General features: G+C 51.6%; 4 protein-coding genes across 8 annotated transcripts; 1 reads left to right on the top strand and 3 right to left on the bottom strand.

Annotated features, from left to right (window-relative positions):
• The first annotated feature begins 134 nt into the window (after positions 1–134).
• On the top strand, positions 135–3432 carry dph5 (diphthamide biosynthesis 5). The gene is made up of 7 exons (XM_057037818.1): positions 135–397; positions 1868–1992; positions 2068–2176; positions 2507–2627; positions 2716–2755; positions 2826–2929; positions 3112–3432. The coding sequence occupies exons 1-7, from the start codon at positions 263–265 to the stop codon at positions 3342–3344; spliced, it is 867 nt and encodes a 288-aa protein (XP_056893798.1). The 5' UTR covers positions 135–262; the 3' UTR covers positions 3345–3432.
• On the bottom strand, positions 3419–8443 carry slc30a7 (solute carrier family 30 member 7). 3 transcript variants are annotated; one of them, XM_057037813.1, is made up of 13 exons: positions 8228–8443; positions 7924–7982; positions 7261–7362; positions 6619–6732; positions 6454–6541; positions 6183–6312; positions 5900–6109; positions 5777–5824; positions 5375–5510; positions 4339–4429; positions 3899–4048; positions 3749–3815; positions 3419–3631 (listed from the first exon to the last, which is right to left on the bottom strand). In XM_057037813.1, the coding sequence occupies exons 1-12, from the start codon at positions 8441–8443 to the stop codon at positions 3768–3770; spliced, it is 1392 nt and encodes a 463-aa protein (XP_056893793.1). In that variant the 3' UTR covers positions 3419–3631; positions 3749–3767. The 3 variants fall into 3 exon arrangements, with proteins under 3 accessions (XP_056893793.1, XP_056893794.1, XP_056893795.1); XM_057037814.1 differs by having other exon boundaries at positions 3419–3815; positions 5900–5957; positions 6024–6109; XM_057037815.1 differs by lacking the exons at positions 7924–7982; positions 8228–8443 and adding an exon at positions 7620–7779 and having other exon boundaries at positions 3419–3815.
• vcam1b (vascular cell adhesion molecule 1b) lies at positions 8036–14646 on the bottom strand. Its single transcript, XM_057037809.1, has 10 exons — positions 14496–14646; positions 13719–14021; positions 13299–13604; positions 12878–13138; positions 12528–12797; positions 12146–12460; positions 11134–11436; positions 10658–10924; positions 10035–10295; positions 8036–9964 (listed from the first exon to the last, which is right to left on the bottom strand). The coding sequence occupies exons 1-10, from the start codon at positions 14542–14544 to the stop codon at positions 9825–9827; spliced, it is 2475 nt and encodes an 824-aa protein (XP_056893789.1). The 5' UTR covers positions 14545–14646; the 3' UTR covers positions 8036–9824.
• Positions 14647–15075: 429 nt separating this feature from the next.
• On the bottom strand, positions 15076–21934 carry cdc14ab (cell division cycle 14Ab). 3 transcript variants are annotated; one of them, XM_057037810.1, is made up of 16 exons: positions 21545–21934; positions 20860–20950; positions 20712–20787; positions 19811–19903; positions 19555–19634; positions 19060–19126; positions 18843–18905; positions 18462–18549; positions 17991–18221; positions 17632–17770; positions 17405–17561; positions 17227–17327; positions 17097–17144; positions 16495–16623; positions 15840–16176; positions 15076–15588 (listed from the first exon to the last, which is right to left on the bottom strand). In XM_057037810.1, exons 1-16 carry the CDS (start codon positions 21642–21644, stop codon positions 15559–15561), a joined length of 1830 nt encoding a protein of 609 aa, XP_056893790.1. In that variant the 5' UTR covers positions 21645–21934; the 3' UTR covers positions 15076–15558. The 3 variants fall into 3 exon arrangements, with proteins under 3 accessions (XP_056893790.1, XP_056893791.1, XP_056893792.1); XM_057037811.1 differs by having other exon boundaries at positions 15840–16019; XM_057037812.1 differs by lacking the exon at positions 15840–16176 and having other exon boundaries at positions 21545–21933.
• Positions 21935–25575: the final 3641 nt, after the last annotated feature.

Below are 25575 nucleotides of genomic sequence, written 5' to 3'. Positions count from 1 at the left end.
AAAGTTCTGATCTGTTCCCAGAAAAACGGGGGAGTTGGAAGTGACTTCATCCTCAGTGTGCGTGTGCGCGTGTGCACGCGCGTGGTTGCGTGTGCGCTCAACACAAAAGCTGTTGGTCGAATTGCGACCTGCCGTATCGCGGACGTCAGTGTCGTAAAACGTAAACGGTTTGCAGCATGCCGCATTCCGCTGCGGGAGAGCGTGTGAGAGTGCGCGTGTGGAGGAGTGCACGTGTGGGAGAGTGCGTGATGAAGAGGACAGGATGTTTTATCTGATCGGTTTGGGTCTGGGCGATGCCACCGACATCACGGTGAAGGGCCTGCGGGCCGTGAAGAGCTGCTCCCGGGTCTACCTGGAGGCCTACACCTCCGTCCTGACGGGGGGGAAGGAGGCTCTGGTGAGTCGGAACCACTGAAACTAGCCAAGTGTTGATCCGTCCTCTCGGAGGTGGATCTCACTAGAACTAATGGAGAACTTAGAACAATGCGGAACATGTTTAATGTGAAAGTCGGAAGACACGAATGTGCAGCTATGAAGTGTAGCGGAGGATGACGCTCTTCCGGTCCGCATGGAACTACCTGCTTTAAAGATGCAGCATAATGAGAGCACGTTCATGTAACCACGGTAACCGGACTGTAGCCCCGGACTACAGTCGGACCTGGGAGGACCACATAGAGGCTTTGGCAGCCACTCTGAACGCAACCCTCCGGACCAGAAGGGGGCGGTAGGCGGTGTATCTCAGTCAAAATCAGAAACCGGAAGTGACACGGGCAGCTCTCTGGCTTCCTGGTGAGGGACACTGTGGACAAGGAGAGATGATACTGACAGCAGAAGGTTGTTGGGTCACTCACCTGTCTACTCTGGGACGTTAACTGGACCTTTAAAGCCCTTTTGGTCGAGCTAAACTGGCTCCAAGAGGCAGTGATGCCTCCCACCTTTCTGTTAGACCACCACGTGTAGCTGTTCAATCAAATGTTATTTAATAGTAACGTCTGGGCTAAATCTATGAACGAACAAGTTTAATGCAGGTTCTGTTAAATATGTACCGCTGAAGAAAGGACCACTTGGACCCAAAGAGGACAGCTGAGACCACAGGAGCTCCTGAAGATGACTCCTCAGTAGTGTTTGGACTCCTGACAACATGTAGACCTGGTCCTGATGAGGCCAACCATGGCTCCAGAACTGGGTCTGCTCCCAGAACTGGGTCTGCTCCCAGAACTGGGTCTGCTCCCAAGCAGCCTCTGATGCACAGAATCTGCCAGTGGGTCGGATTCAGGTCTGAGGAACAGGCTGCTGAGCGTCTGATCCAGGAACCAACTTTACAGACGTAACAGTGGATCTGAGGGATCCCTGAGAGCCGTTCCAGCACCGGCCCAGACCATCACCGACCCCCTGTAGCAGTCTTGTTGGAGTCCTGTTCTCCTCAGGATCTCCAGACGCTGTCACATGTGCTCAGTGTGAACCCATGAGGGACTCTGGAGGTGCTTCTCCTGGTGCTGCTGCTAGGTCCTGGCCCTCCTACGGACCCCTCCAGCTCTCCTGGTGTACAGGAGACAGACCTGAGACACGTCTGTGGGCTGCAGGTGCCACATGGAGAATCCTGAAGCTCTACTGGACCTCTGCTGTCCTGCAGAAACAGGCGGGGAACCACACTTCCACACCTTCCTGTGTTGGTTTTCTCCGTATTAATGGCTGATGTGAGAGAGAGAGTAAAACATCCGTCCCTGAACCAGGAACGTTCTTGTGCAGCCCCGGGGCAGCGTGGGTGGCCAATGGAGCCTCAAATGGACTAAACGGACTTGAAAGCTGAGTCCCAGACGTTTGTGGGGGGATCTGACCAAAGGGATCCGCATGTGTTTGTCCTCAGGAGGAGTTTTATGGGCGGGAGCTGATCGTGGCCGACAGAGACCTGGTGGAACAGCAGGCGGACCAGATCTTGAAGGACGCTCATGTGACCGATGTGGCCTTCCTGGTCGTGGGTGACCCGTTTGGGTGAGTCCAGTCGTTTGGCTCAGAACCTTTGTCGGGCCAGTAAGTCTGTGTCTGACTGACGGCTTCTTGTTGCAGCGCTACGACCCACAGTGACCTGGTCCTGAGAGCAGTGAATGCTGGGATACCGTACAAAGTCATCCACAACGCCTCCATCATGAACGCAGTCGGCTGCTGTGGCCTGCAGGTGCACATCTGGGTCACATCTGCTGCTAGAACAGCACTCTTAAGTGTCCTTGCAAGTGTCTTTCTTTGTATCCATGGCAACAGAAGAAACACTCACACAGTGTTTGCAAGAAACTCCGTCAGGGAACTGGTTTAGATGAACAGAACATGTAAAGTTCAGCTGGAACTGCTGCTGGAAACTCGGAATATCATTTGATGCTGACAGCTTCTCCACTGGGAGGTTGTATATTAATGTGTGTGTGTGTGTGTGTGTGTGTGTGTGTGTGTGTGTGTGTGTGTGTGTGTGTGTGTGTGTGTCTGTGTGCTGTCTGTGTGTGTGTGTGTGTGTCAGCTTTATAGGTTCGGGGAGACGGTGTCTCTGGTGTTTTGGACAGACACGTGGAGACCAGAGAGTTTCTATGATAGAATCTGTAAGAACAGAGAAGCTGGACAGCACACACTCTGTCTGCTGGGTGAGACACACACACACACACACACTGCTGATGCTAGCAGACACAACACGACGCCGTTGTTGGCTAAAGGCTCTGCTTTTATTGACAGACATCAAAGTGAAGGAGCAGAGCGAGGAGAACATGATGAGGTTGGAACCTTTGAGCTCTTTCTGCTGCAGTTAGATGAGATCAATCGATCGATCCCTCCATCTTCTCCAGGGGGAAGAAGATCTACGAGCCTCCTCGCTTCATGACCGTGGCTCAGGCTGCAGATCAGCTGGTGCAGATCGTCCAGAGGAGGAGGGCGGAGGGGGAGACGCTGGGTGAGTGTCGTCTGAAGCTCCACCTGCTGCGGGGGCGTGACCACGGATCACCTGTTAGCTGTGCTCCACCCGAGGATTTCACGCTAGCTGCAGCTAACGATGCTAACGCTAACTGACTGGTGGTTGGCAGCTCCTGCACAGGTGAGCACACGTGCGCTCTCAGACCCGCCTTTCTTCTGCAGGTCTGACGGAGGACACGCTGTGCGTGGGCCTGGCCCGGCTCGGCGCCGATGACCAGGTCGTGCGCGTGGCCACGCTGCAGCAGCTGGTGTCATGTGACCTCGGAGGTCCGCTCCACTCACTGGTCATCACCGGTCAACTCCACCCTCTCGAAGTGGACATGCTGCAACTGAGCGCTGAAGCCGACGTCATGAAAAACCTGCACGTGCTCGATGGCTCCACCTACTGGTCGTGACGTGCGTCTGCAGCGTCGCGTGTGTCGATCCAGGAGAATATGTCCAGTGTGATGTCATCAATAAAGATCACTAATCCGTATAATGAAACATTTATTACATTTGGGGGGAAAAAAACACCACCAGATTTGTTTGGTCACATGATTTGGCACATTAAGACAGACTGATGTCATCCTTCAGTTAGCAGCCGGCCAGTCTGTTTCCAGTGGTGACGTCAGGCGAAGGGGCGGAGCTTCAGATTGTCTCTGTTTAATGATGAAGGCACTTACCCAGGATGCTTTTCTCCAGTCTAGAAAGTGGTGGATATTGAAGTGGGGGTTTCACATACAAGTTTGTACCCCTCGTCCCCCACTGGGGGGGTGGGGGGGGTCAGTTCACTGACCAACAGACTGTTTGGTCCACATACTGTCAGCGGGTCGGAGCTTCTACATAGCGGCCGTTTCCATCTGAACGTACAGCTGACGGACTCCAGCCTGCACACAACAGGTTGGGTTTGACCCCCGCTCATCTCCATCACAGGTACGGTGACGTGGGCGGGGCCAGAGCCTCCACCTACCTGTGTGAAGATGTTGTGGGTCTGGCTGAGGATCCAGCGGGTGTCGGCATCAGGAGCGACCAGCAGCTTCAGTGTTCCGATGTAAACGTCGCTGCACAGAGTCCAGAAATGAGGCTCCTGCAGGTTGTAAACGCCCTGCAGCTGCTGCACCTGAACACAACACGACACAGAGGCAATGAAAGGTTCCCTCACGCAGCTTTAGCTCCCTCAAACGTTGAGGGAACCTTCAGGTCAACGGTTCTCCGGTGAGGAACACGAAGGAACGCTTGGCTCCAGAACAGATTTCTGAGATTTGGTGCAACAGACAGGTGAGAACAGAAGTTCTGGGTTGGAGGTGCTGGAACTGGGCTCCATCAGCAGGTCTTCAGGGACCGATGGAGGTTCAGGAGACACAGACCTGGGCCTGTCTCCTGAATGATGGGATCACTCTTGGTACTCACCCTCTGGTAACAGTCGGGCAGCGCGTGGTCCAGGGACGGAGGCGTCCTCTGCATCAGGATGCCGATGGAGTCTTTCAGTAATGGAACCACGCTGGAGGGGACAGAAGAGCTCTCAGTGACCTGGCAGAAGAACCGAAATACCACCCACTCGGAGTCGAGTGTCAGATGCATCAAACAAAAATGAAACGCTGACAGAAGCATTTAGAGTCCTGAAGGTGAAACCAGTCAGAGATTTGGGAGCTGATCTGGGAGCAGCAGGTTCTCGTCAGGACTCAATGGAAAGAGTCCTAACGGCTCCAGTGATGGAGGACCCTGAGCTCCTGGGAGGACCCTGAGCTCCTGGGAGGACCCTGAGCTCCTGGGAAGACCCTGAGCTCCTGGGAGGACCCTGAGCTCCTGGGAGGACCCTGAGCTCCTGGCAGGACCCTGAGCTCCTGGGAGGACCCTGAGCTCCTGGGAGGACCCTGAGCTCCCGGGACGACCCTGAGCTCCCGGGACGACCCTGAGCTCCCGGGACGACCCTGAGCTCCCGGGAGGACCCTGAGCTCCCGGCAGGACCCTGAGCTCCCGGCAGGACCCTGAGCTCCCGGGACGACCCTGAGCTCCCGGGACGACCCTGAGCTCCCGGGAGGACCCTGAGCTCCCGGGAGGACCCTGAGCTCCTGGGACGACCCTGAGCTCCTGGGACGACCCTGAGCTCCTGGGAGCCTCCAGAGCAGCAGGAATGTTCTTGTGCTCTTCTCCAGATGGTTGAGTGTGTGGACGGAGGAGAGAAACCTACAGCCCTGGCTGAGAACCTTCTGAATATGCAGATGTGGTCAGCACAGATGTTGATTCTTCCAGAACGTGCAACCTGAAACCAGCGGTTCCTGTGGTTCTGCTTCTGACCACAGCTCATTTTGCTGACTCGGCCCATCGGACCGCATCAGCTGCATTTCCTGCCGAGGCTTCTGGGAACCGCTGGACTCCGGCTGGACTCCTGGCACCAGAGGAACGAGCGGCTAATGGAGGCTAATGGAGGCTAATGGAGGCTCACCTGACGGCGATGAGCAGCGCGATCAGAATGGAGCAGATGGGATCAGCGATCATCAGGTCGTATTTCTGCATCAGCAGCGCCGAGATGATCACACCAACACTGCCCAGCGTGTCGGCCATGATGTGCAGCAGCACTCCTGCAACACACACACACACACACACACACACACACACACACACACACACACACACACACACACACACACACACGTTACAGCTGTGCGGGTCACTGAGCTGCAGCTCTTCAAACGTGGGGGGTGAGCGCCCCCTGGTGGTGAACTGGCAGGCAGGCAGGCAGACAGGCAGGCAGGCAGACAGGCAGACAGGCAGGCAGACAGGCAGGCAGACAGGCAGGCAGGCAGGCAGACAGACAGGCAGGCAGGCAGACAGGCAGGCAGCTCACCCTGTAGGATCTGTTTACTGGAGCCGCTCCTCTGAGGGTGCAGGTCACCTGTAGCAGGACCAGGGTTCATGGTCACTCTAATGAAGCAACAATCAGCTCATGAAACTTTCTTCTGCAACTCACTCGGACATTCATTGTGCTCCTCGTGGCCCCCGTGGCCGTGGCCCTCGTGGCCGTGGCCGTGGCCCCCGTGGCCGTGGCCCCCGTGGCCGTGGCCCCCGTGGCTGTGGCCCTCGTGGCTGTGGCCCCCGTGGCCGTGGTCATGCTTGTGATGGTCGTGGCCCCCGTGACTGTGGCTCAGACCGTTGAACAGGGAGTGGCTGTGGCCGTGACCTGAGGGACGGACAGACTGTGGGTGAACGGAAGCTCTGCTCGTGTACAGAGTTGAGACGGGCAGGACGCTCACCTTCGTCTCCGTGGGAATGTCCATGTCCTCCATGCTGGAAAACAAAGATCCCGACCAGGTTGACGATCAGACCGGCCACAGAGACGGGAAGCAGGCGCTCGTGATGAACATCAGGAGGCTCCACGGCTCTCTGGCACACAGACAGATTCATGGAGACGGACTCTGTGTTTGCTGAGTGTGTGTGTGTGTGTGTGTGTGTGTGTGTGGTGTGTGTGTGTGTTGTGTGTGTGTGTGTGTGGTGTGTGTGTGTGTGTGTGTGTGAGAGAATTACCTCAATTCCTTCAGACATGATGAAGAAAGCTGTGAAAATGAGGAACAGTCCATTGACAAAACCTGCCAGAACCTCCGCTCTCACGTAACTGAAACAGGAGGAACAACAGAACCCAGATCAGACAAAACGAGCCGAGCCCAGATGAGGGCGGCGAGCAGGACTGACCCGTAGGAAAAGCTGTCGTTGGACCTCCACCTGGAGATAACCGACGCTGCCAGGCCTGCCAGCAGAGCCGTGCAGTCGAAGAACATGTGGAACGAGTCTGATATCAGACCTAAACTGGAGACACACAGCAGCACATCAACCAGAGACGCCGACCTTTGACCTGTCTGCCAGGTAGGTGTGCGGTTCTGTCACCCAATGATCTTAATCACTTCCAGTCGGCACCAGTTTTCAGAGCCGCGGTTGTAAAGGCAACATTAGCTGTGTTTCAGTCACCATGGTTACAAGCTGTGAGTTCATAACAGAAATCTGACATCTGGTGCCGTGCAGAGCTCGTGGCCCATGGCATCAGAACTTTACTCCAGCAGAACCACCAGACCCATTCTAGGAGGTTCGTCAGGGAGCTCAGGATCACCACGGTGAGCAGGGAGGTCTGGAGGCAACCAGACTCGTCAAAAGGTGACACTCCTCGTAGACACACATCATTATGGAGCATCCCGGTCAATGTTTATTCTGATGGGAATGAACCCTGCAGGAAGTGCGGCAGAGACGCGCACACGCACGGCGCCCGTGCTAAGACATACGTGGCACAGGCAGAAAACAAACACAAGGCAGCACGCAATGCTAACGGGGCTAGCAGCTTACCTGTTACTCCAGATGCCGTAGGTGAGCTCCACGAAAGCGAAGGACAGATTCAGGCAGAGGAAGAAGAACAGATTTCGGGAGGTTTTATCTGCCAGGATCGACCTGAAAGTGACACCGGCAGAAGAAACACCGTCAACACACGTTCACAGTCCACAAAACACGGCCACGACGGCCGAGCAGTCATTTTCACACACGACACACACACACAAGACATCGGAGTATTAATGACACCAGGATAAAACACGCTTTTGTTCCAGGCACCGTCGGGCTAACCGGTTAGCACCAAGCTAGCAGGGGTCGCTGGAAGCAGCCGGCTAAATTAGCCGATGTTAGCAGTTAGCAGGAGTACATATAAGTACCTGAACCATCCCGAGAGCTTCAACAGCAAATTGAACTTTGCGGGTTTATACTCGTCATCTTTAATGGATAAAGGTAACATGTTCACACCCCAACACACACTCACACACTCATACACAGTTACACACACACTCAGGAAACAGCGCTACTGTCAACTTCCGCTGAATTTCACAATAAAAGTTGCAGCCACTCGAACGCCAGTTGGGACACAAACACCCGCAGGAGTGTTTGTACAAGCACTTAAAAGATTTCATCAACCGTGGCGAGCACCATCCTCATGTCTCGTTAAACAGTAAATGAACCTACAATAAATAACGGTGGCTTCTTTTCTTCAGTTTGGCACTCTGTTTGGAAGCCATTTCCACCTGCAATTAAAGAAAAATACAAGTAAAACACACAAATGTCAGAGAGGCAATCGTTAGGTCAAAAATCGCCCAAAAATATTTAATTGTATCAACCAAAAAACATAGCATTGTTATTAAATGAGGCTATCTTCCGGTCAAATTAAGGTAAGACTCAAATAAATCTGATCAGAACCAGTAAAATCAATTTCCCAGATCACCAGTTTAGCTCAGTGCTAATTCTGATTATTAAGTATTAATGTACTTCCTGTTTTGTTGCTGTTCTTTGAGGTCATGATCAGAAAGATGATGATGATGATGATGAAAGGGAAGAGGGAGAAGCAGCAGAATCTCCTGTGAACTAAACGGTGATGGAATCCAGAATGGACTGAAGGAGGAGTGACAGCGAAATTATCTGGTGGAACCTGGGAGGAACCAAAGGTTGTAAACACTAGATATGGAAATCGGATGGTTGGTAGCGACATATATGCACAGTAAATATTGTTGGAGGAGAGAGCGATGCAGGGAACCCTGGAGGTGTTCTTCACCCATGCTGCGACGCTTCCCTCAGGCCCCAGCAGGTGATGGACCGGATCTGATGGGCCGGTTTACTTTTGAGGCTGGGCAGGTGGGAGGTTTCTGTGCTGCAAGCTGTGGATCGAGTCAACACACACTTCCTGTTGGTCTGAACCCACATTCCTCTACGTCTACCAGTTTAATCCGGACCCGCTGGCTGCAGATCACCTCAAGGGATCCGTTTGTTTCTCCAAAGAAACGAGCTGTTCTGTGGCAGCAGGGGGCGCCAGAGAGCCGGGAAACGGCTGGTCACGTGATTCGACTCTTCAATTTGTTGGACGAAGAGAGAAGAGAGAAAGGGGAAGATAACGAAAGAGAGGAGAGGAGAGCAAGATGGGAGTGAAGGCCATGGAGGAGAGCGGGGGGGGGGGGCACCGGGATAACTGCTGATTTCAGCTGCTGAAGCCTCTGCAGGACCTCAGGATGGTTCATCCTCGGAACCTCGTCAAAACAGGAAATTCCAGCAGATGCCGAATTAAAATGACGAGAAGCAGCAGAAGGCTGAGGGAGCAGGTCAGAGGTCAGGAGCCTCCACAGCAAAAACAGCAAAAACACATTTATCAGTGAGGACTTTCGGCCCAGCAGCAAAAACAAGTCCTGCTCCTCGCGCCTCTGCGCTCAGGTCTTGAGGTTGCCATGACAACGGGCACCAAGGCATTAAAATCAAAGCAGGAGCTGTGAGGACTGCAAAGACCATCAAGACGAGGCTTGAATCGCCATGGTAACCAGCCAGTCAATGGTCTAGAAATAAAAATGTTCCCACAGACACGAACAACAAAATCTTTATTACATATTACATATTACATATATACGACACAATGACCCGTTCAGGTCTTCTAGAAAGGCTCCTGATCTCTGTGACCAAGGCACGGTGCAACATCGCTGCGTAAGAATGGGCTGATTGCAAAGATGAAGAGGCCAAACGAGGGGTGGTGAAGAGTGTTGGGAGTGCTGGGACACCTGTGCGCCCACAGGTCATGTGACAGTGCGCCCACAGGTCATGTGACAGTGCGCCCACAGGTCATGTGACAGGACGCCCTGGCTGTCAGTTAGGTGGGTGCTGGGACTACAGCCGTGAACACATGGTCGTGGTCATGTGACCACGTTCAAGCTGATGGAGGAGCCCATTAGAATGAGGAAACAAACAATTATCACCATGGCAACACACGTCACACAACTGGATATAAAGTCACATGGTACAACAGCAAAGCAACATCCAGTGTGGTTGTGTGTGTGTGTGTGTGAGGTTGTGTGAGAATATGTGTGTGTGTGGCTGGCTCTGGTCCTGGCTCAGGCTGAAGAGGACCGGGGCAGCTGGTAGAAGCCTTTCTTCTTGGACCTCCTGATGTAGCTGAGCAGCAGAGCAGCGGCCACCAAGGCAGCAGCCACACACACCAGCGTGATGGTGACGGCGCCCAGAGTGCTCCTCTCTGAAACCACACACACTTCAGTACACGCGGAGCTTCTCCTGGCAGAACACACCCCACGGCAGAGGCTGACCTGTCACGCTGAGGCTGAACACTCGCACCTGGTGGCCCAGGCTGTTGGTCACGTTGACCTGGTACAGGCCCGAGTCCCTGGCCTTCACGTTGACCAGGACGAAGGTCCCGGTGGAGGAGTGCTGCTCTATGCCGTTGGCCAGCTTCTTCAGGACCATGGTGGGTAGAGGGAAGCTGATGGTGTGGCAGCAGATGGTGACGTTCTCTCCCTCAGGAACAACCGCAGAGGGTAGGATGAGGACCGTGGTGTCCCTGGGAGGAGCTGGGCCAGGAGAAGAGAGGAAGAGATCAGGACAACGTGACGATGCCGTTCTTCTTGTGACCAGCCGGAGAAAAAGCTGCTACTTTGGGAGAAGAAGAAAAGGGTTGAAACTCAGGAAAACAGCCTGTTTCTGGTCTTTGGTTGGGTGGGAGTGTTGATGTTCAGTGGTCGGTCAACAGCTAAGCATCATGGGAAGGAGACAGATAAGAGAAACACACAACTAGCGCAGGTCTGTCCGTCTCATGACAACAGTACAAAGTTCTGCTCTTAAAGGCTCAATAAGCGATCAGGACGAAGTAGCTGCGAGGCAGTTTTGTGGGACAGGAACTAAACCAGCTCAGAAAATCCGGATAAAGCAGTACCCCTGATGCTGACGGTGCGAGTGACCACTTGGGACCCATATTGGTTGGAGGCTTCACACTGGTACTGGGCGGAGTCGTCCATCAGGGCGGAGCAGAGGCTGAAGGTCAGCTCAGGTGCAGGGCCTTTCCTGTAAAGCTCCACCCCCTCCTTCTTCAGCACCAGGGTGGTGGGAGGAACTCCATCTGAGCGGCAGGTGAAGGTCATGTTCTGCCCCTCCAGCACCTCCTCCTCTGGTCTCACTGACAGGGAGGTTCTCCGTGGAGGATCTGAGACGCACACAAGGGTGGTTTTAACAGCACGACACTGAGATTGGAGCCGAGTTCAATAAAATCTGAGGACAGAAGCAGTTTGACACCAATCAATAATGCAGGTTAGGATAAGATAGAGCAAATATAATAAAGATTAAAGCCCCAAAATTAAACGGTTTATCCCGCTCCATGTTCAGCACGTCTTCTCTCAGCAGGAGGTCACTTACAGTGGACCTCCAGCAGGACGCCAGCCATCTTGGAGCTCCACACGCTGCCCTCCTTCGTCAGCAGCTCCACTTTACAGGACAAAAACCGATGATCGTCCTTGATTTCTAGGTAAAGTACGGATGAGATGTTCTGTGAGAAACCAAAAAACTTGAACGTCTCGGTCTTCATCACGGTGTTCCCAATCTTCCACTGGATCCTGATCAGATTAACTGAAAAGACATTGGTGACGTCGCAGTGAAAGACAGCCTCTGAATCCAGAAGGACAGGACCAGGATCCTCCAGAAGTGGATCAGGCAGGACCGCTGAAAGGATAAAAGAGAGCCCAGCTAATGAAAGGTACCCTGCAAAGGTACCAATGTAAAGGTAGTACTGTAAAGGTTCCACTGTGTAAAGGTGTCACTGTAAAGGTGTCACTGTAAAGGTACTACTGTAAAGATATTACTGTAAAGGTGTCACTGTAAAGGTACCACTGTAAAGGTACTACTGTAAAGGTTCCACTGTGTAAAGGTGTCACTGTAAAGGTGTCACTGTAAAGATATTACTGTAAAGGTGTCACTGTAAAGGTGTCACTGTAAAGATATTACTGTAAAGGTGTCACTGTAAAGGTGTCACTGTAAAGGTACCACTGTAAAAGTGTCACTGTAAAGGTACCACTGTAAAGATATTACTGTAAAGGTGTCACTGTAAAGGTACCACTGTAAAGATATTACTGTAAAGGTGTCACTGTAAAGATATTACTGTAAAGGTGTCACTGTAAAGATATTACTGTAGAGGTACCACTGTAAAGGTACTACTGTAAAGGTTCCACAGTAAATATACTACTGTAAAGGTACCACTATAAAGGTACCGCCCACCTGGACAAATAGAAGAACAACATTTTATTCCCCCCTAAATTATCTCAACATGGCTGAAAGAAGATTAATCCACTAATTGTCGAGTTTTGTTCAGTCAGGACCAGTTAAATGTGTGTATGTGTGTGTTTGATGTCACGAAGCGGTTGTTTGGACTCACATAAAACCTGGATGTGGGTGGTTTTGTACCGGACCACGTTGTCACACCTGGCCTCACAGCTGTATTCACCCTGATCCAGGAAGTCCATGTTCTGCAGGTGGAGCACTGACTCGCCGTCCTGAGCATGTGACGTCTGGAGTACTGACCACTTTGGGTCTTGCTCCTGGTCTTGCTCCTGGTTGTGGCTGTGTTCTAGCCACCTCCAGGTCCAGATGGGACGTTGCAGACATCCTGAAGATCTACAGGTCAGAACTAAACCAGAACCTTGTTCTACAACTGGAGCCGTGGGAGAAAGCTCGACCTGCAGAGGATGAGCTGAAGGAGAACATCCCAATCAGCATCGTCATCACAATGAAGATAAAGAACAGGACCAAACCGGTACCTCTGACACTGATAGAGCGAGTGACCACTTGGGACCCATATTGGTTGGAGGCTTCACACTGGTACTGGGCGGAGTCGTCCATCAGGGCGGAGAGGCTGAAGGTCAGCTCAGGGTCAGATGCAGGATCTGTCCTCTCGAGCTCCACCCCCTCCTTCTTCAGCACCAGCGTCGCGGGAGGAACTCCGTCTGAGCGGCAGGTGAAGGTCACGTTCTGACCCTCCAACACCTCCTCACCTGGGCTCACCGTCAGGGAGATGTTGGTGGGCGGAGCTGTGGAGGGACAGACAGGTGCAACAGGTGAAGGCTCAGTGAGGGGCCACCGGAACCAAATGGCCACTTTTCCCTCTCACCATGAACCAGGAGCTCCACATCTGCACTCTGACTTCCCTTCGTGTTTGTAGCCTCGCAAACATAGAATCCAGCATCAGCCGGACTCACCGACAGGAGAACCAGCTGACCGTTCTGGCTCCGCCCCTCGGACCGACCCGACTCTCGCCTTAAGCTCCAGCTAATCGTCGGCTTTGGGTTTCCTTCTGCCAGACACGTTAGGTTGAGAGGAGCACCAGTCGTCACCACCACAGAGTGCGACGTTACCATGACAATAGGAGCATCTGGAGGGCAGCAGCAGAAGAAAACTCAGGGTGACAAGCAGCTCAGACAGTTTAAGGCTGATCCAGGACCGGATCCAGGGACACGGGAGAGCTCTTTCTGGACCGCAGACTCCAGAATGAGCTCCTCTTTCCAAGACTAGTTACAAAGTTGAGAACTCACAGAGAACATTGAGAGTGACGCTGCTCTCTTTGATCCTCTCCTCAAACAGCAGGTCCTGCAGGTCCAGCGTGGCCCTGCAGGTGATCTGGGCCCCGGTGTCACCTTTCTCTGGTTGCAGCAGGTATCTGGATTGGACCAGGCTGGTTCCAGGTTCTCCCGTAGTGCTTTGCAGGACAGCGTCCCCTTTAATCAGGGTAAGGGTGATCAGCTCTGCAGGGTACACACCAGACACCTGGCAGGAGAGCGTGGACTCCTCCCCCAACGTCAGGTGGTCACCTCCACTGATCACAGGGGCTGATGGGAAGGCTGAAACAGATATGACCAATCAGAGAGCTTATATCCTAAATAGGTGGTAGATGTGTGTGTGTGTGTGTGTGTGTGTGTGTGTGTGTGTGTGTGTGTGTGTGTGTGTGTACTCACAGTATACATGTACCGAGGTCTTGACCTGCCTCCCTTCCCCCCCACAGTTTACCCGACACAATAGTGCCCCTTCGTGTTCAATCATCACCGGGTCAAAGGTCAGCACAGAGTGCGACTCATTGGTCGTGGTAGTGGCGGTGAGGGGGCGGTCCTCCAGGAACGACCAGGACACACTGAGCACCCCGAGACAGTCCTGAACCCGACACACCAGTTGCTGCCGCTCGCCCAGCTTCAGCAGGGGCCGCTTAGGGAACACGTCCACGTGAAGGCCACGAACGCAACATGATGACATCAGCAGCAAAGCTGTGGCCAAAATCCAGGATTTGGATCAGAAAACAAACAATTGATGAACCTCCAACACCAGCAAACTTTAGTTCCAACAGGGGTCTGTGATCAATCATGACTAATCCCCGTTTAAAATCCCCATTTTTGTGTATTCATTGTTAAATGACAGGTAAAGAGAACAGAATGACAGATATACACATTTGTTCAGTGTTGCTCAGTGCTAAACGTGTTAGTTTAGCACTGAGATGGTACCTGAACTCATTCCTCTCGTGTCCATGCTGCAGAAGAATGCAGATATTTATATCCTCCGCTATGCCCCGCCCCCTCCATGCTAACCTGAAGCCCTGATTAATCAGAGGGATCCGCTTCATTTTAATAAGCTTCATTCCACAATTCTGACGTGAACCCAATTACCTGTGTCACCTAGAACCAATCTTTGTCAGACGCACACACACACACACACACACACAGACAGACACACACAGATCTGACCTGAAATTAATTGAAGCACTCCGCGGTCAAACATGGAGATCTGCTGCATTTGATGACTGACGCGTCTTTGTGTCCGTTTTACTCCGTCTCATCAGACAGTCTGAGGAGATCTCGCTGTGCACCGCAGCGCCCCCTGGAGGACTCGGATGGTGCTGCACTTGTGGGGCGAAGCGCCCCCTGGAGGCCTTTCGGTGAGTTACAGCATTTAATATCTAATTCTCTAGCCAACTTCTGCTTCTGCTGCTTTATCTTTTGGTGATAGTAATGATTCCTTTTGATTGATTTAAATGACAGATGTGTGTCTCCAAGTGTGTTTTGTGTGACAAAGTTTTGTTACAGGAGGATTTTATTTTCAATTATTAAGTGTAGACCGAAGTGCAACATGCAGAAGGCACTTTTTTCTTAATCTTATAAAAATTTAGGATTCACCCAACTGTGAGTAAAATAAACAACAAACGTGTGGCGGCGACACGGGAACACGGCGCCAGCAGCCAGTCCCATGTCTCCGACCTCCAGTCAAGCGGGTTTTATTATTAATAAAAAATGTTGAAAACATGAATAATTCCACTGACACTTTCAATTGTGGTTCAAATATGAATTCATTAATAGGTTTAATACCACAAGAAAACATCTGCACGTGTACATCAATAAATACTTCATCATTGGAACTTCTGGGCAAATAAAATCATCATAATGTTCAACCAGAAAAGTTCATTCATACACATGTTACATGAATACTGAATTATTCACCTTAAAACCTCCCTCCGACAGACAGACAGACAGACAGACAGACAGACAGACAGACAGACAGACAGACAGACAACCCTGAGTTTGTCCCTTCGATATGTAGCATTTAAAGACAAAATGACTTCTGACCAATCACAATGTCAGTCTGGAAGGAGGAAACTGATGGTGCAGAATGTTCATCAGCTTAACTTTTACTCCCTAATTTTAAAACTAAAAAGAGTAAAAATATTGACGGGTGACATCATATTTACATCATATGTACAGCCAGCCTCAGCAGGGATTGTGGGTAATTCGTGCTCAGGTCGAATGTGCCGTTCTAGAAGTGTTGATAATCTGACTGAAGAGACTGTAAAACACAAAAGAACCCAGATTGTGAGTGGCAGATTTCTTTCATCAGTACAGACACCTTTAGGATCCATCATGTTTGTTGCCATAGTAACAGCGCTCAGACAGGGGAGGGACAAGCCTCGTTCATGTGACTCAGCCCACAGAGTTAACCTGACAAACACCTGATGTGTGACTTATGCTAAGCTAAGCTAAGTGCTCCAAACTGAGAGGAGGACCGATGAGCAGAGAATGGAGGGGCTGAGGACTTACAGGAATGGAGCGGCTCAGGTAGAGTCCCGGCGAGCCCTTCGGAGCGCAGGAGGGCCATTGGCCCCTGTAGGAAACGAAGTCCTGAGGCTCCTGTTTGCTGCTATGGACAGAGCTGGAGCTGCCCCCTGCAGGGGGCGCTGCAGAGCCTCCATACATATGGCCGTTGCTGCTGACCTCACGCTGCACACCGCGAGGTCCGTTACCATAACGACAAGGAGGGAGCGTGACCAGGGTGGGGGGAGAGGGGCAGGTTGGGGGAGGAAGAGGGTATGGAATGTTTTTGTCCTCCTCCATGTTTGAAGAATACAGATCACTGAGAGAACTGGCCAATCGCGAGCTGGGAATAAACACAGTTCAGTCAGGGTTACACCTGGCTTCACACACCTGTAGCTGCCCCGGCTCCGCATCAGGGGCACGCGGCTCCGCACCAGGGGCCACGCGGCTCCGCATCAGGGGCCACGCGGCTCCGCATCAGGGGCCACGCGGCTCCACCCTCACACCAGATTTAACCAACACATCACAGCAGGACGGCCCTCAGGAGCCGTCAGCAGGGCTCTTTGCATGTTTCACTATCTACATTATTTGAGGTCATGTGACCTTTGAGGTGAGCGCAAAATGGCGATGAAGTGTTGTGACAGCGAGCGGCTTCACTGACCTCCGCAGTTTAGATGCAGATGAAGACGGACTTCTTCCGATCCTCTTGGCTGCGGCGGAGACGGAGGACGTTGGGAATTTGGAAGGCACGAGGCGGGAGGACGAGCTCTGTCCTGGACCGGTGGACAACCTAAACACGCAACGCAACATCAACACGGTGTCATCACGCTGCGACCACGACCGTCTGTTGTGAGGTGCTGATCAGCTGAAGGAACCTTCTGAAGAACATGTTCGTCCTCACAGGCCCAAAGATGGAGCGGGTGAAACGAATCTCCACCAGGCCCAGAACAACCTAAGGACGGTCTCTGAAAGACCTTCTAGACTCATCCAGCTGCGATGGTTCTGATGAACTCTGGAGACCAGAATCGTTTCTGTTCATCTGCCGTACGCCCTCATTGGTCACATGACCTCCAGCTCTTCTCCTCCCACACTTGTCTGTCATCTTTCTGATCCCACTTTACCCGTTTCCTCTGTTTAGAAGGTCTAAACTGGTCCACACTCTAAACTGGTTTTCTATTGCTGAAGCTTCTCCTGTGTGGACCCTGTGGTGACCCTGATCGGGTCTCTCTGTGAGGTTTAGACTCTCTGGGAGGGACAGCTCACCTGGGGGGCTGTGAGGCCGATCTGCCGTGGATCACCATCTCCTCCGACCTGAAACACACCACGCGGTTTAAAAGATCCGGCGCTGACGTACGACACCAGCAGCTCGCCACGTGTGTCCAGGATCTGGTACCTGACAGCGCCAGTCGTGCTGTAGCGCGGTGGGCGTCGACTTTTTAAGGCTCTGAGTTTGTCTCCCTGAGTCAGACCTGATCCAGAGTCCACCACCTGATTCTGTAGGACACACACACCATGAGAGGCTCCGTGTGTGTGTTCTTGGACATGTGTGTGTGTGTGTGTGTGTGTGATACCTCGGTCGCACGGTTGCTGCTGTGGTGGAGGGTGTTTGTGGCATTGTTCAAGGTGAGTTCATTCATACTGGTGAGAAGGTAGGACACCGCCCTCTCCTCTAACTGGCTCTTTTGAGAACGCTGGCTGTTGCCCAGCAACCACATGGCCGCCTGCTTCCTGTTGAGATATGATGTCAGAGGTTGTGCTGATGGCGGTGTCGCCGGTCAGACAGAATACAGCGCCTCACTCTTGCAGGAAGTTCTGCTGCGGTCCGATCACAGAACCGGGTCGACAGATCCGGATCCAGGAAATGGCCTCGGCCGCTGTGAAGCAGTAATGTTTCATCAGGTAACAGCCAATCAGCGTCCCCGTCCGGCCCAGACCAGCTGGAAGAGAGTGAACGGGTGAATTTCCAGACCTACAGATTTGTTAAATGTGGACAGATGTGCTCTGCATCTGGACCGGGGACAGAATTCAGAGTTCAGCTCGTCTGTAAAACCAGGTCTAATAATATTAATCTCATGAATCCAACTGCTGATTGTCTGCCGGGCTCGTTAGCGCTGAGTCTCCGCCCCTCCCGGACAGCCGCGCTGAGGCTCCGCCCACCTTTGCAGTGGACCGCCACGGCGCCCTCCGTGCTCTCACAGATGTGGAGGAAGCGATGCGTGATGCCGTCGCTCGGCGTGCTGCCGTCCAGGAAGAACAGGTCGTGGTGGCGGAAGCCGGCGTCCGTGAAGCGCTTCGCGTCGTAGATCTTCTTGTTCAGCCGGACAACGGCGGCCACGTTGTGCTTCCTGAAGTACGGGAAGTACGCTTCAGGCGCGTGCAGAGGGTAGCCTGCAGGGGGGGGGCAGAGCGGCACACGTCACACGGTTCTGTCGCTACCTGGTGATGAAGATGGTGATGAAGATGATGGTTCCTTAAAGGCTGCCTTAAAAATAACAGTAAGTGATTTAAAATAACAGGGAGCGTTTTAAAAACCGATGGGGAGTAAAAGCCTGTTGAGACAGTGAGAATGTTGCAGTGCGACTCCTGAACAGCTGTTTTGTCAGAGCGATTATGGTCTGTCGCACTCACCGTTCTCTACTTTACTTCTGGGATGGGGTCCACTGAACGCCACCAACTTCCTGGGAACAATCCAGTTGAGATCTCCATTCTCCACCCGCTGTGTCCACAAGTGTGAAAACACACACACACACACACACACACACACACACACACACACACACACACACACACACACACACACACGATGTTTATTTTAAACTGTCACTTAAGGTTTAGACTTTAATGGTCACAAAACTAGTCCAACAGAAGAAATAAACGGCTCTAGTGGATCCAGAGATGCTTCTGCTTCTCTAAAGGGAAGTTTCTGATGCGCTGATCACTATAATCTGGGTTTTCCCGGGAAAATTCAGGGTTTGAAGGCTTAAATCAACGTTCCTCCACCCGTCTCACCTCATAGTGCTCATACTCGTCCACACTGAACGTCTCAAAGTCGAAGAAGCCGTGCTGCAGGGCCTAAGGCAGGAGGAGAGATGCAGGAGACACCTTCTGTTAAAGATTCTGCAGTTAAAACTGGACACAGGTTTCTCCATCGGCGTGTCCACGCCTCACCCGTCCTCCAACAACCTGGCAGCAATCACCGACACAAACCCCGCCCACTTCAACTCACCTTTCTGATGCCCTGCAGGCAGTCCAGCACTGTGAGGTTGAAGGTGCAATTTCCAAAGGAAGCATCTCTGTGGACACAGACACAGGTGATTCTCACGCTCACACACACCCACAGCTGGCAGACACATGGAAACTAACACGACCTCGTCCTAAATCAACCATTCAAGCTGTGATCATCCACCATTAATCTTATTAATCTTGTCATTACTTCACTCTTCTGGGCTCATTTACCCAGAATCCTCTGACCAACTGGAACATGCCAGCACGTCTTCTCAGACACCTGTTACGTCACTGGAGGCCTCGGCTGACCCTCACTTCCAGTTCAACTTTAAATACCCTCTTAACATAGAGAGGCTTCGATTACAATGGCGACCAATCAGCAGAGGCCTCAGCAGACACTTGGGCGGTGGAGCAAATCCGCCAACAGCCTGCAGAGGATTCAGCAGCAGATGCTGTTACGTAACCTCTCTTTTCTCACAGTCACTCTCTCACACACCTGAAAGGCAGGTAGGAGGCATTGGAGCCAGAGGTCAGGGCTCTAAAGGCCTCTTCCGGACTCTTCTTCAAGTAGATCACCTGAGACAGGAAAACGGAGAGAGAAAAAAGTGAGACCTTTGAGAGGAGACGTCTAATACACACGAACAGACAGATGGAGGGGATCAGGATGAGTTCAGCTTTTAACAGACGCCCGAAACAATGTCGACTCAAGACAACTACATTTCCCATAAGTAACAGCAACACTGAGGACTCACAGCATAGCCTCCAATCAGCACCGCAGCATTGGACCTCTTCCTCTGGTCAAAGCTGGTGTAGTGAATGATCCTTTTCCTGGTCAGAGTGAATGACTGAGAGACAGACAGGCAGGCAGAGAGACAGGCAGGCAGAGAGACAGGCAGGCAGAGAGACAGGCAGGCAGAGAGAGACAGGCAGGCAGGCAGAGAGACAGGCAGACAGTCAGAGAGACAGGCAGGCAGAGAGACAGGCAGGCAGAGAGACAGGCAGGCAGGCAGAGACAGGCAGACAGGCAGAGAGACAGACAGGCAGGCAGAGAGACAGGCAGACAGAGAGACAGGCAGGCAGAGAGACAGGCAGGCAGAGAGACAGGCAGACAGAGAGAGACAGGCAGGCAGAGAGAGACAGGCAGGCAGAGAGACAGGCAGGCAGGCAGAGAGACAGGCAGACAGAGAGACAGGCAGACAGTCAGACTAAAATCATCCCATCATTGACAGGTGCTTCCTTCATTCTGCATGTTTGAGCCCAGTTTGGTTGCAGTTATTATGCTCGTGCACGTTGATGCTCGTCATGTGATTCGTCCTCTCAGGACAGGAGAGGAAACACACTAACGATCACGAAAGTGTTTTAAATTAACTTTAATTATCAAAACCCAAACCATAAGCAATAACTCTTGACCCGACTGCTACGCCCTTTAGGACAGTATGTGAACAATCCAGACGGCCCAGTTGGATGACGAATGAGAACTGCCATCCAGAGGAATGCCATCACCACGGCAACAACAACAAACAGATATTTTACTGGAGTGAAAGGTCTCTGTAATCTAACAGAAGTGCTACATTTGATGCAGAAGCAACCTGAAATGTGGGTATTTCTCTGTCCTGGTTGTATTTCAGCATGAGCAGGTTAGCAGGAGCTCACCTTGAGTTTCTTGTTGAGTTTGCAGCAGTATCGGTACAACATGGCCAGATTCAGAGGCCCAAAGTCTGCATAGAAACTGGAGACAACGGAAACGTTAATCGTCCTACGTGACGGCGCTCGTTCCATCACGCCACGCGGCTGGACTTACTTTTCATAGATGAATTCATCATCGGTGCAGAAGTAGTGAGTGTTGGCGGTGCTCTTGGGTTTGCTGCGTAAGGTGGCGAAGTACAGACGCTCTGTCAGACAGAAAACAGCCGCTCATGCTGGGTCCACCAAAAAGAGTCATGTCCAAGCTGTCTGCAATAGCTGAGAGAGCCAGTAACACCAGTAACACCAGTAACACCAGTAACACCGGTAACAAGACCCCCAAATCATTAATGAAACCCCCATCAATTAATCCAGATGGATCATAAATTCAACCTGTGGGTGGTTTCTTGTCAAAGTTGTCAGAACTTCTTCATAACCTTAATCAGTTATTTTAAAAAAAGTTTGATTTAACATCTTAAAACAGTCATAAAAGTTTAATTCAACTACTTAGCCGGATATAATAATTTGAATCCAACAACTAAATGAGTTATGCATTTATTAATCCACAACTTAATCAGTTATAAAGGGTTGATTTAACATGGTATCAGTTATAAAGGATTCATTACTAAACTTGCCCCTCAAGTATTATTGTCGGGTGTGTTTTTCTGATGGATTTAAACTGACAGCGGAGCTTCAGCGGTTTGGAAGCCCGCTGAAGGAGCTGAATATGCGGCTAATGCCGCCGCTGCGGGCCGCCCCGCGGACACTCGTCCCCGGCACAAACGGCGCCACATCATCGGTACCTCTGATCAGCTCGGCGCTTCCCAGCAGCTCGGAGTCCTCGGCCTTCATCCCGAACAGGGCGGACAGTACCGGGGGGTGTCGGAGCCCCTCCACTGACATGGACCTGACCGATTCCTGCCTCCCCCACCCCCCGCGACGAGCTTCAGAAACTTTTTCAACTGCTAACAGTTAGCATGTTAGCAATACAACAAAGTCTCGAAGTAAAAAAAAAAACCCTCCCCGGACTTTCCCATCAGCCCAGCGGCTGGTGTCCGTCCACGGTGGAACTTCAGAGTTGGTTCCGTTTCTGGTTGTCAGCTTTGTTGCAGATACACGCCGACATTAGCACATTAGCAGCCCGTCGGTAACTCCGACGCACTAAACCTGAAACTCTGATTGAACAAATCCCTCCTTAAGACTCGTTACTATGGCAACCCCAAACCAATCACCGAGGGAACAGCCTGTGTCACCTTCAGGCCCGCTGGGACATACGATTAAGACGGCAGCTATTAAAGCTGTATAACTGCTAACTATAAAGTCTTCAAACAGACGTAGATTTATTGTAGTCAGGCAGTCATATCATAGTCAGACAGTCATGTTGTAGTCAGTCATGTTGTAGCCAGACAGTCATGTTGTAGCCAGACAGTCATATCATAGTCAGACAGTCATGTTGTAGCCAGACAGTCATGTTGTAGTCAGGCAGTCATATTGTAGCCAGACAGTCATGTTGTATTCAAGCAGTCATGTTGTAGTCAGACAGTCATGTTGTAGTCAGGCAGTCATGTTGTAGTCAGGCAATCATGTTGTAGTCAGACAGTCATGTTGTAGTCAGACAGTCATGTTGTAGTCAGACAGTCATGCTGTAGTCAGACAGTCATGTTGTAGTCAGGCAGTCATGTTGTAGTCAGACAGTCATGTTGTAGTCAGACAGTCATGCTGTAGTCAGACAGTCATGTTGTAGTCAGGCAGTCATGTTGTAGTCAGACAGTCATGCTGTAGTCAGGCAGTCATGCTGTAGTCAGACAGTCATGTTTTAGTCAGACAGTCATGTTGTAGTCAGACAGTCATATTGTAGTCAGTCATGCTGTAGTCAGACAGTCATGTTGTAGTCAGGCAGTCATGTTGTAGCCAGACAGTCATGTTGTAGTCAGGCAGTCATGTTGTAGCCAGACAGTCATGTTGTAGTCAGTCATGCTGTAGTCAGACAGTCATGTTGTAGTCAGACAGTCATGTTGTAGTCAGGCAGTCATATTATAGTCAGACAGTCATGCTGTAGTCAGACAGTCATGTTGTAGTCAGGCAGTCATATTATAGTCAGACAGTCATGTTGTAGTCAGACAGTCATGTTGTAATCAGTCATGTTGTAGCCAGACAGTCATGTTGTAGTCAGACAGTCATGTTGTAGCCAGACAGTCATGTTGTAGTCAGTCAGTCATGTTGTAGTCAGGCAGTCATGCTGTAGTCAGGCAGTCATGTTGTAGTCAGGCAGTCATGTTGTAGTCAGACAGTCATGTTGTAGTCAGTCAGTCATGTTGTAGTCAGGCAGTCATGCTGTAGTCAGGCAGTCATGTTGTAGTCAGGCAGTCATGTTGTAGTCAAGCAGTCATGTTGTAGCCAAACAGTCATGTTGTAGTCAAGCAATCATGTTGTAGTCAGGCAGTCATGTTGTAGTCAAGCAATCATGTTGTAGTCAGGCAGTCATGTTGTAGTCAGGCAGTCATGTTGTAGTCAGTCATGTTGTAGTCAGGCAGTCATGTTGTAGTCAGTCAGTCATGTTGTAGTCAGACAGTCATGTTGTAGCCAGACAGTCATGTTGTAGTCAGGCAGTCATGTGTAGTCAGGCAGTCATGTTGTAGTCAGTCATGTTGTAGTCAGTCATGTTGTAGTCGGGGAGTCAAGAAGAAAAACAAGTTTCCAGTCAAAATTCAAGTTAGTGACTGTTCGATTGAACCGAGAGAAGATTGTGGAACTCCAGTACAGCTCACCTGGAACGACAGGTAAATGTCACCCAGAACCAGTCACCAACAGAGAGTGGGGCTTGACCCAAACCTGCACTGTCAGGACAGGATTAGAGCCACTACCGGTCCCAGCAGGTGTAATAACTGGTTAGAAGACAAGAAAAGAGACTAGTGACACTATCAGGACAAAAGAACCAGGATCCAACTGAAGGAGGAGCTGGAGCAGATATGAAGGCGGCAGTGGTGAGTGGACCTGAGCAGAACTGGGCCTCAGGTACAGAAGCCAAGCTTGAATGGAGGGTAACAATAACAACCAGAAGAGGCGAGGACTGAACTCTGCTACCAAGGTGGGGCTGTAGGGGCTTCACGTGGCTAGATCCACAAATATTCTCGGGTCGAGGAGAATTCTGGTCTTGAGGAAACTCAACTGGATTTCCTTTAGTTATTTGAAGGAATTTCAGTTTATCCAGGAAGCTTCTTCAGAATGAACCAGTAGGAATCCCAGATTTTTACTGACTGCTGTCATTATTAGAGGAGTGGATCGTCCGGGTCACCAGGGCGTGTGAGGTTGGGTGTGGACGACTGTGAAACTTTCTGGGGCCTGATCCCAGGGCAGCTTTGGAAGCAGCAACTGGTGTCGTAGCCTCCTCCTCTGTTCAGTGAGGGCTTTTACAGTAGCTGGTTCCTGTCCTGAGGAGGTGGCCTCCTGTGTTGGCCCATGCGTCTGTGCAGCGGCTCTTTGGTCTCGCCAACGTAAAGATCTGTATGCTTTTCATTGTACCAGGATCTTGGCAAGGCCATCTTTAACCCGACAAGATAAGAGGTAGTCTGGAGATTATAATGAGGCCCCTCAAGCCCTTTTGAAGAAGCACAAAGAGCAGCAACACGGAGGATCGAGGCTGCTGCGGTCGGCCGAGAACCTGCAGGAGGTGGAAAACACATCAAGCTTATTTCCCTTCAACATCAGGAGAGGTCAAGCAGTGCCACCGACTCTGGCAGAACCCAGCGGGCCCCAGGTACGAGCATCTACGGGCAGCGGGTGTGGTGGACGGATGGATCGAGGTTTGAATCATTTGGCAGCAGAACAACAAGGGGGTCAAGAGTGTGACGCACGGTGAAGGTTCCACACGTTTGGTGCTGCAACAGGAGGTGGAGGTTTGGTCGATCCCGAGGACAACGCCTTCAGCCCCCACAGAACCCTCTCGGGACACCCGCCCACCCATCTGGCCGTTTACAGGGGCTTCACCCCTCCCCTTTGTCAGCAGATGAGTGGTCAACAGTTGACTTGGACCGGCCCGGGAACATACAGGAGCATCACCTGTACACCTGATCCAGACCAGACCTGATCCAGACCAGACCTGAACCAACAGCGTTCCCACCCGACACCCCGGACCTATGTCAGCTCACCTGCAATCAGAGAGATCCACACACAGTTTGGAGATGGTCCCGGTCCCGTGGGGCGGGTCTGAGACCCATCCTGGGGCATTATCCAGACCGAGCTCTCTGCCATACCGCAGAGTGGCGAGCTGACTGTGGCGAGGAGGGCAGGCGGAGAGGAGGCGGTGTCAGGTGACCTGGTTTGGGTTACCTCCGCATCCAGAGGGGACACAGGTGTGAGTTTACGTCCGTCTTGGGTTTCAGCCCACATTCAGCTCTAAGCTGGACTTCCTGCTACCGCGGACCAATCGAGCAACAACGCAACAATGACATCACGGAAACGCCAGGATCTCCACAAGACGCCGCCGACAGCAGGCCAGTGCCGAAAAGGTCAACCGGATCGATTCTAAACTCTTCATATGTGAACAGTATGTTTGTTCATTATCTATTACGTCATAGGAAATGAAGGCAGTTCTGGGGGCGTGGCCTAATTTTCAATAGGATAAATTCACATATACAAGATTTACACAGAGTGGAATGAATCGACCGGAATCGAGCTGAATCAGTCACGGCACTAGTTACAGCTCCGTGGCAGGTGCACACCGCCGTGGCGTTTTAATTCTGATGATGCTGCCAGACGACACTCGTGTCAGATAGTTCAGAAGCTGCTGCCAGTCTCTGAACATCACATCTGGTGGCAAAACGACCTTTTAATG

The sequence above is a fragment of the Takifugu flavidus genome, chromosome 7 (genome assembly GCF_003711565.1).
Source record: "Takifugu flavidus isolate HTHZ2018 chromosome 7, ASM371156v2, whole genome shotgun sequence".
NCBI classification, from domain to species: Eukaryota; Metazoa; Chordata; class Actinopteri; order Tetraodontiformes; family Tetraodontidae; genus Takifugu; species Takifugu flavidus.
Note: the sequence above shows the minus strand (reverse complement) of the source record. Positions and strands in the feature narration are given on the sequence as shown.

Coding starts and splice junctions, on each gene's coding strand:
- dph5 (XM_057037818.1), top strand. CDS start 263: ATGTTTTATCTGATCGGTTTGGGTCTGGGCGATGCCACCGACATCACG. Junction 1,993..2,067: donor GTCGTGGGTGACCCGTTTGG/GTGAGTCCAGTC, acceptor TTCTTGTTGCAG/CGCTACGACCCACAGTGACC. Junction 2,756..2,825: donor AGCGAGGAGAACATGATGAG/GTTGGAACCTTT, acceptor CATCTTCTCCAG/GGGGAAGAAGATCTACGAGC.
- slc30a7 (XM_057037813.1), bottom strand. CDS start 8,443: ATGTCGCTACCAACCATCCGATTTCCATATCTAGTGTTTACAACCTTT. Junction 6,313..6,453: donor TCATGTCTGAAGGAATTGAG/GTAATTCTCTCA, acceptor TCTGTGTGCCAG/AGAGCCGTGGAGCCTCCTGA. Junction 5,825..5,899: donor GGAGCACAATGAATGTCCGA/GTGAGTTGCAGA, acceptor GTCCTGCTACAG/GTGACCTGCACCCTCAGAGG.
- vcam1b (XM_057037809.1), bottom strand. CDS start 14,544: ATGCAGCAGATCTCCATGTTTGACCGCGGAGTGCTTCAATTAATTTCA. Junction 14,022..14,495: donor AGTGCTTCAATTAATTTCAG/GTCAGATCTGTG, acceptor TTTTGGCCACAG/CTTTGCTGCTGATGTCATCA. Junction 10,925..11,133: donor CGTCCTGCTGGAGGTCCACT/GTAAGTGACCTC, acceptor TGTGCGTCTCAG/ATCCTCCACGGAGAACCTCC.
- cdc14ab (XM_057037810.1), bottom strand. CDS start 21,644: ATGTCAGTGGAGGGGCTCCGACACCCCCCGGTACTGTCCGCCCTGTTC. Junction 20,951..21,544: donor AAGCGCCGAGCTGATCAGAG/GTACCGATGATG, acceptor TCTGTCTGACAG/AGCGTCTGTACTTCGCCACC. Junction 17,328..17,404: donor GCAGCAACCGTGCGACCGAG/GTATCACACACA, acceptor TGTGTCCTACAG/AATCAGGTGGTGGACTCTGG.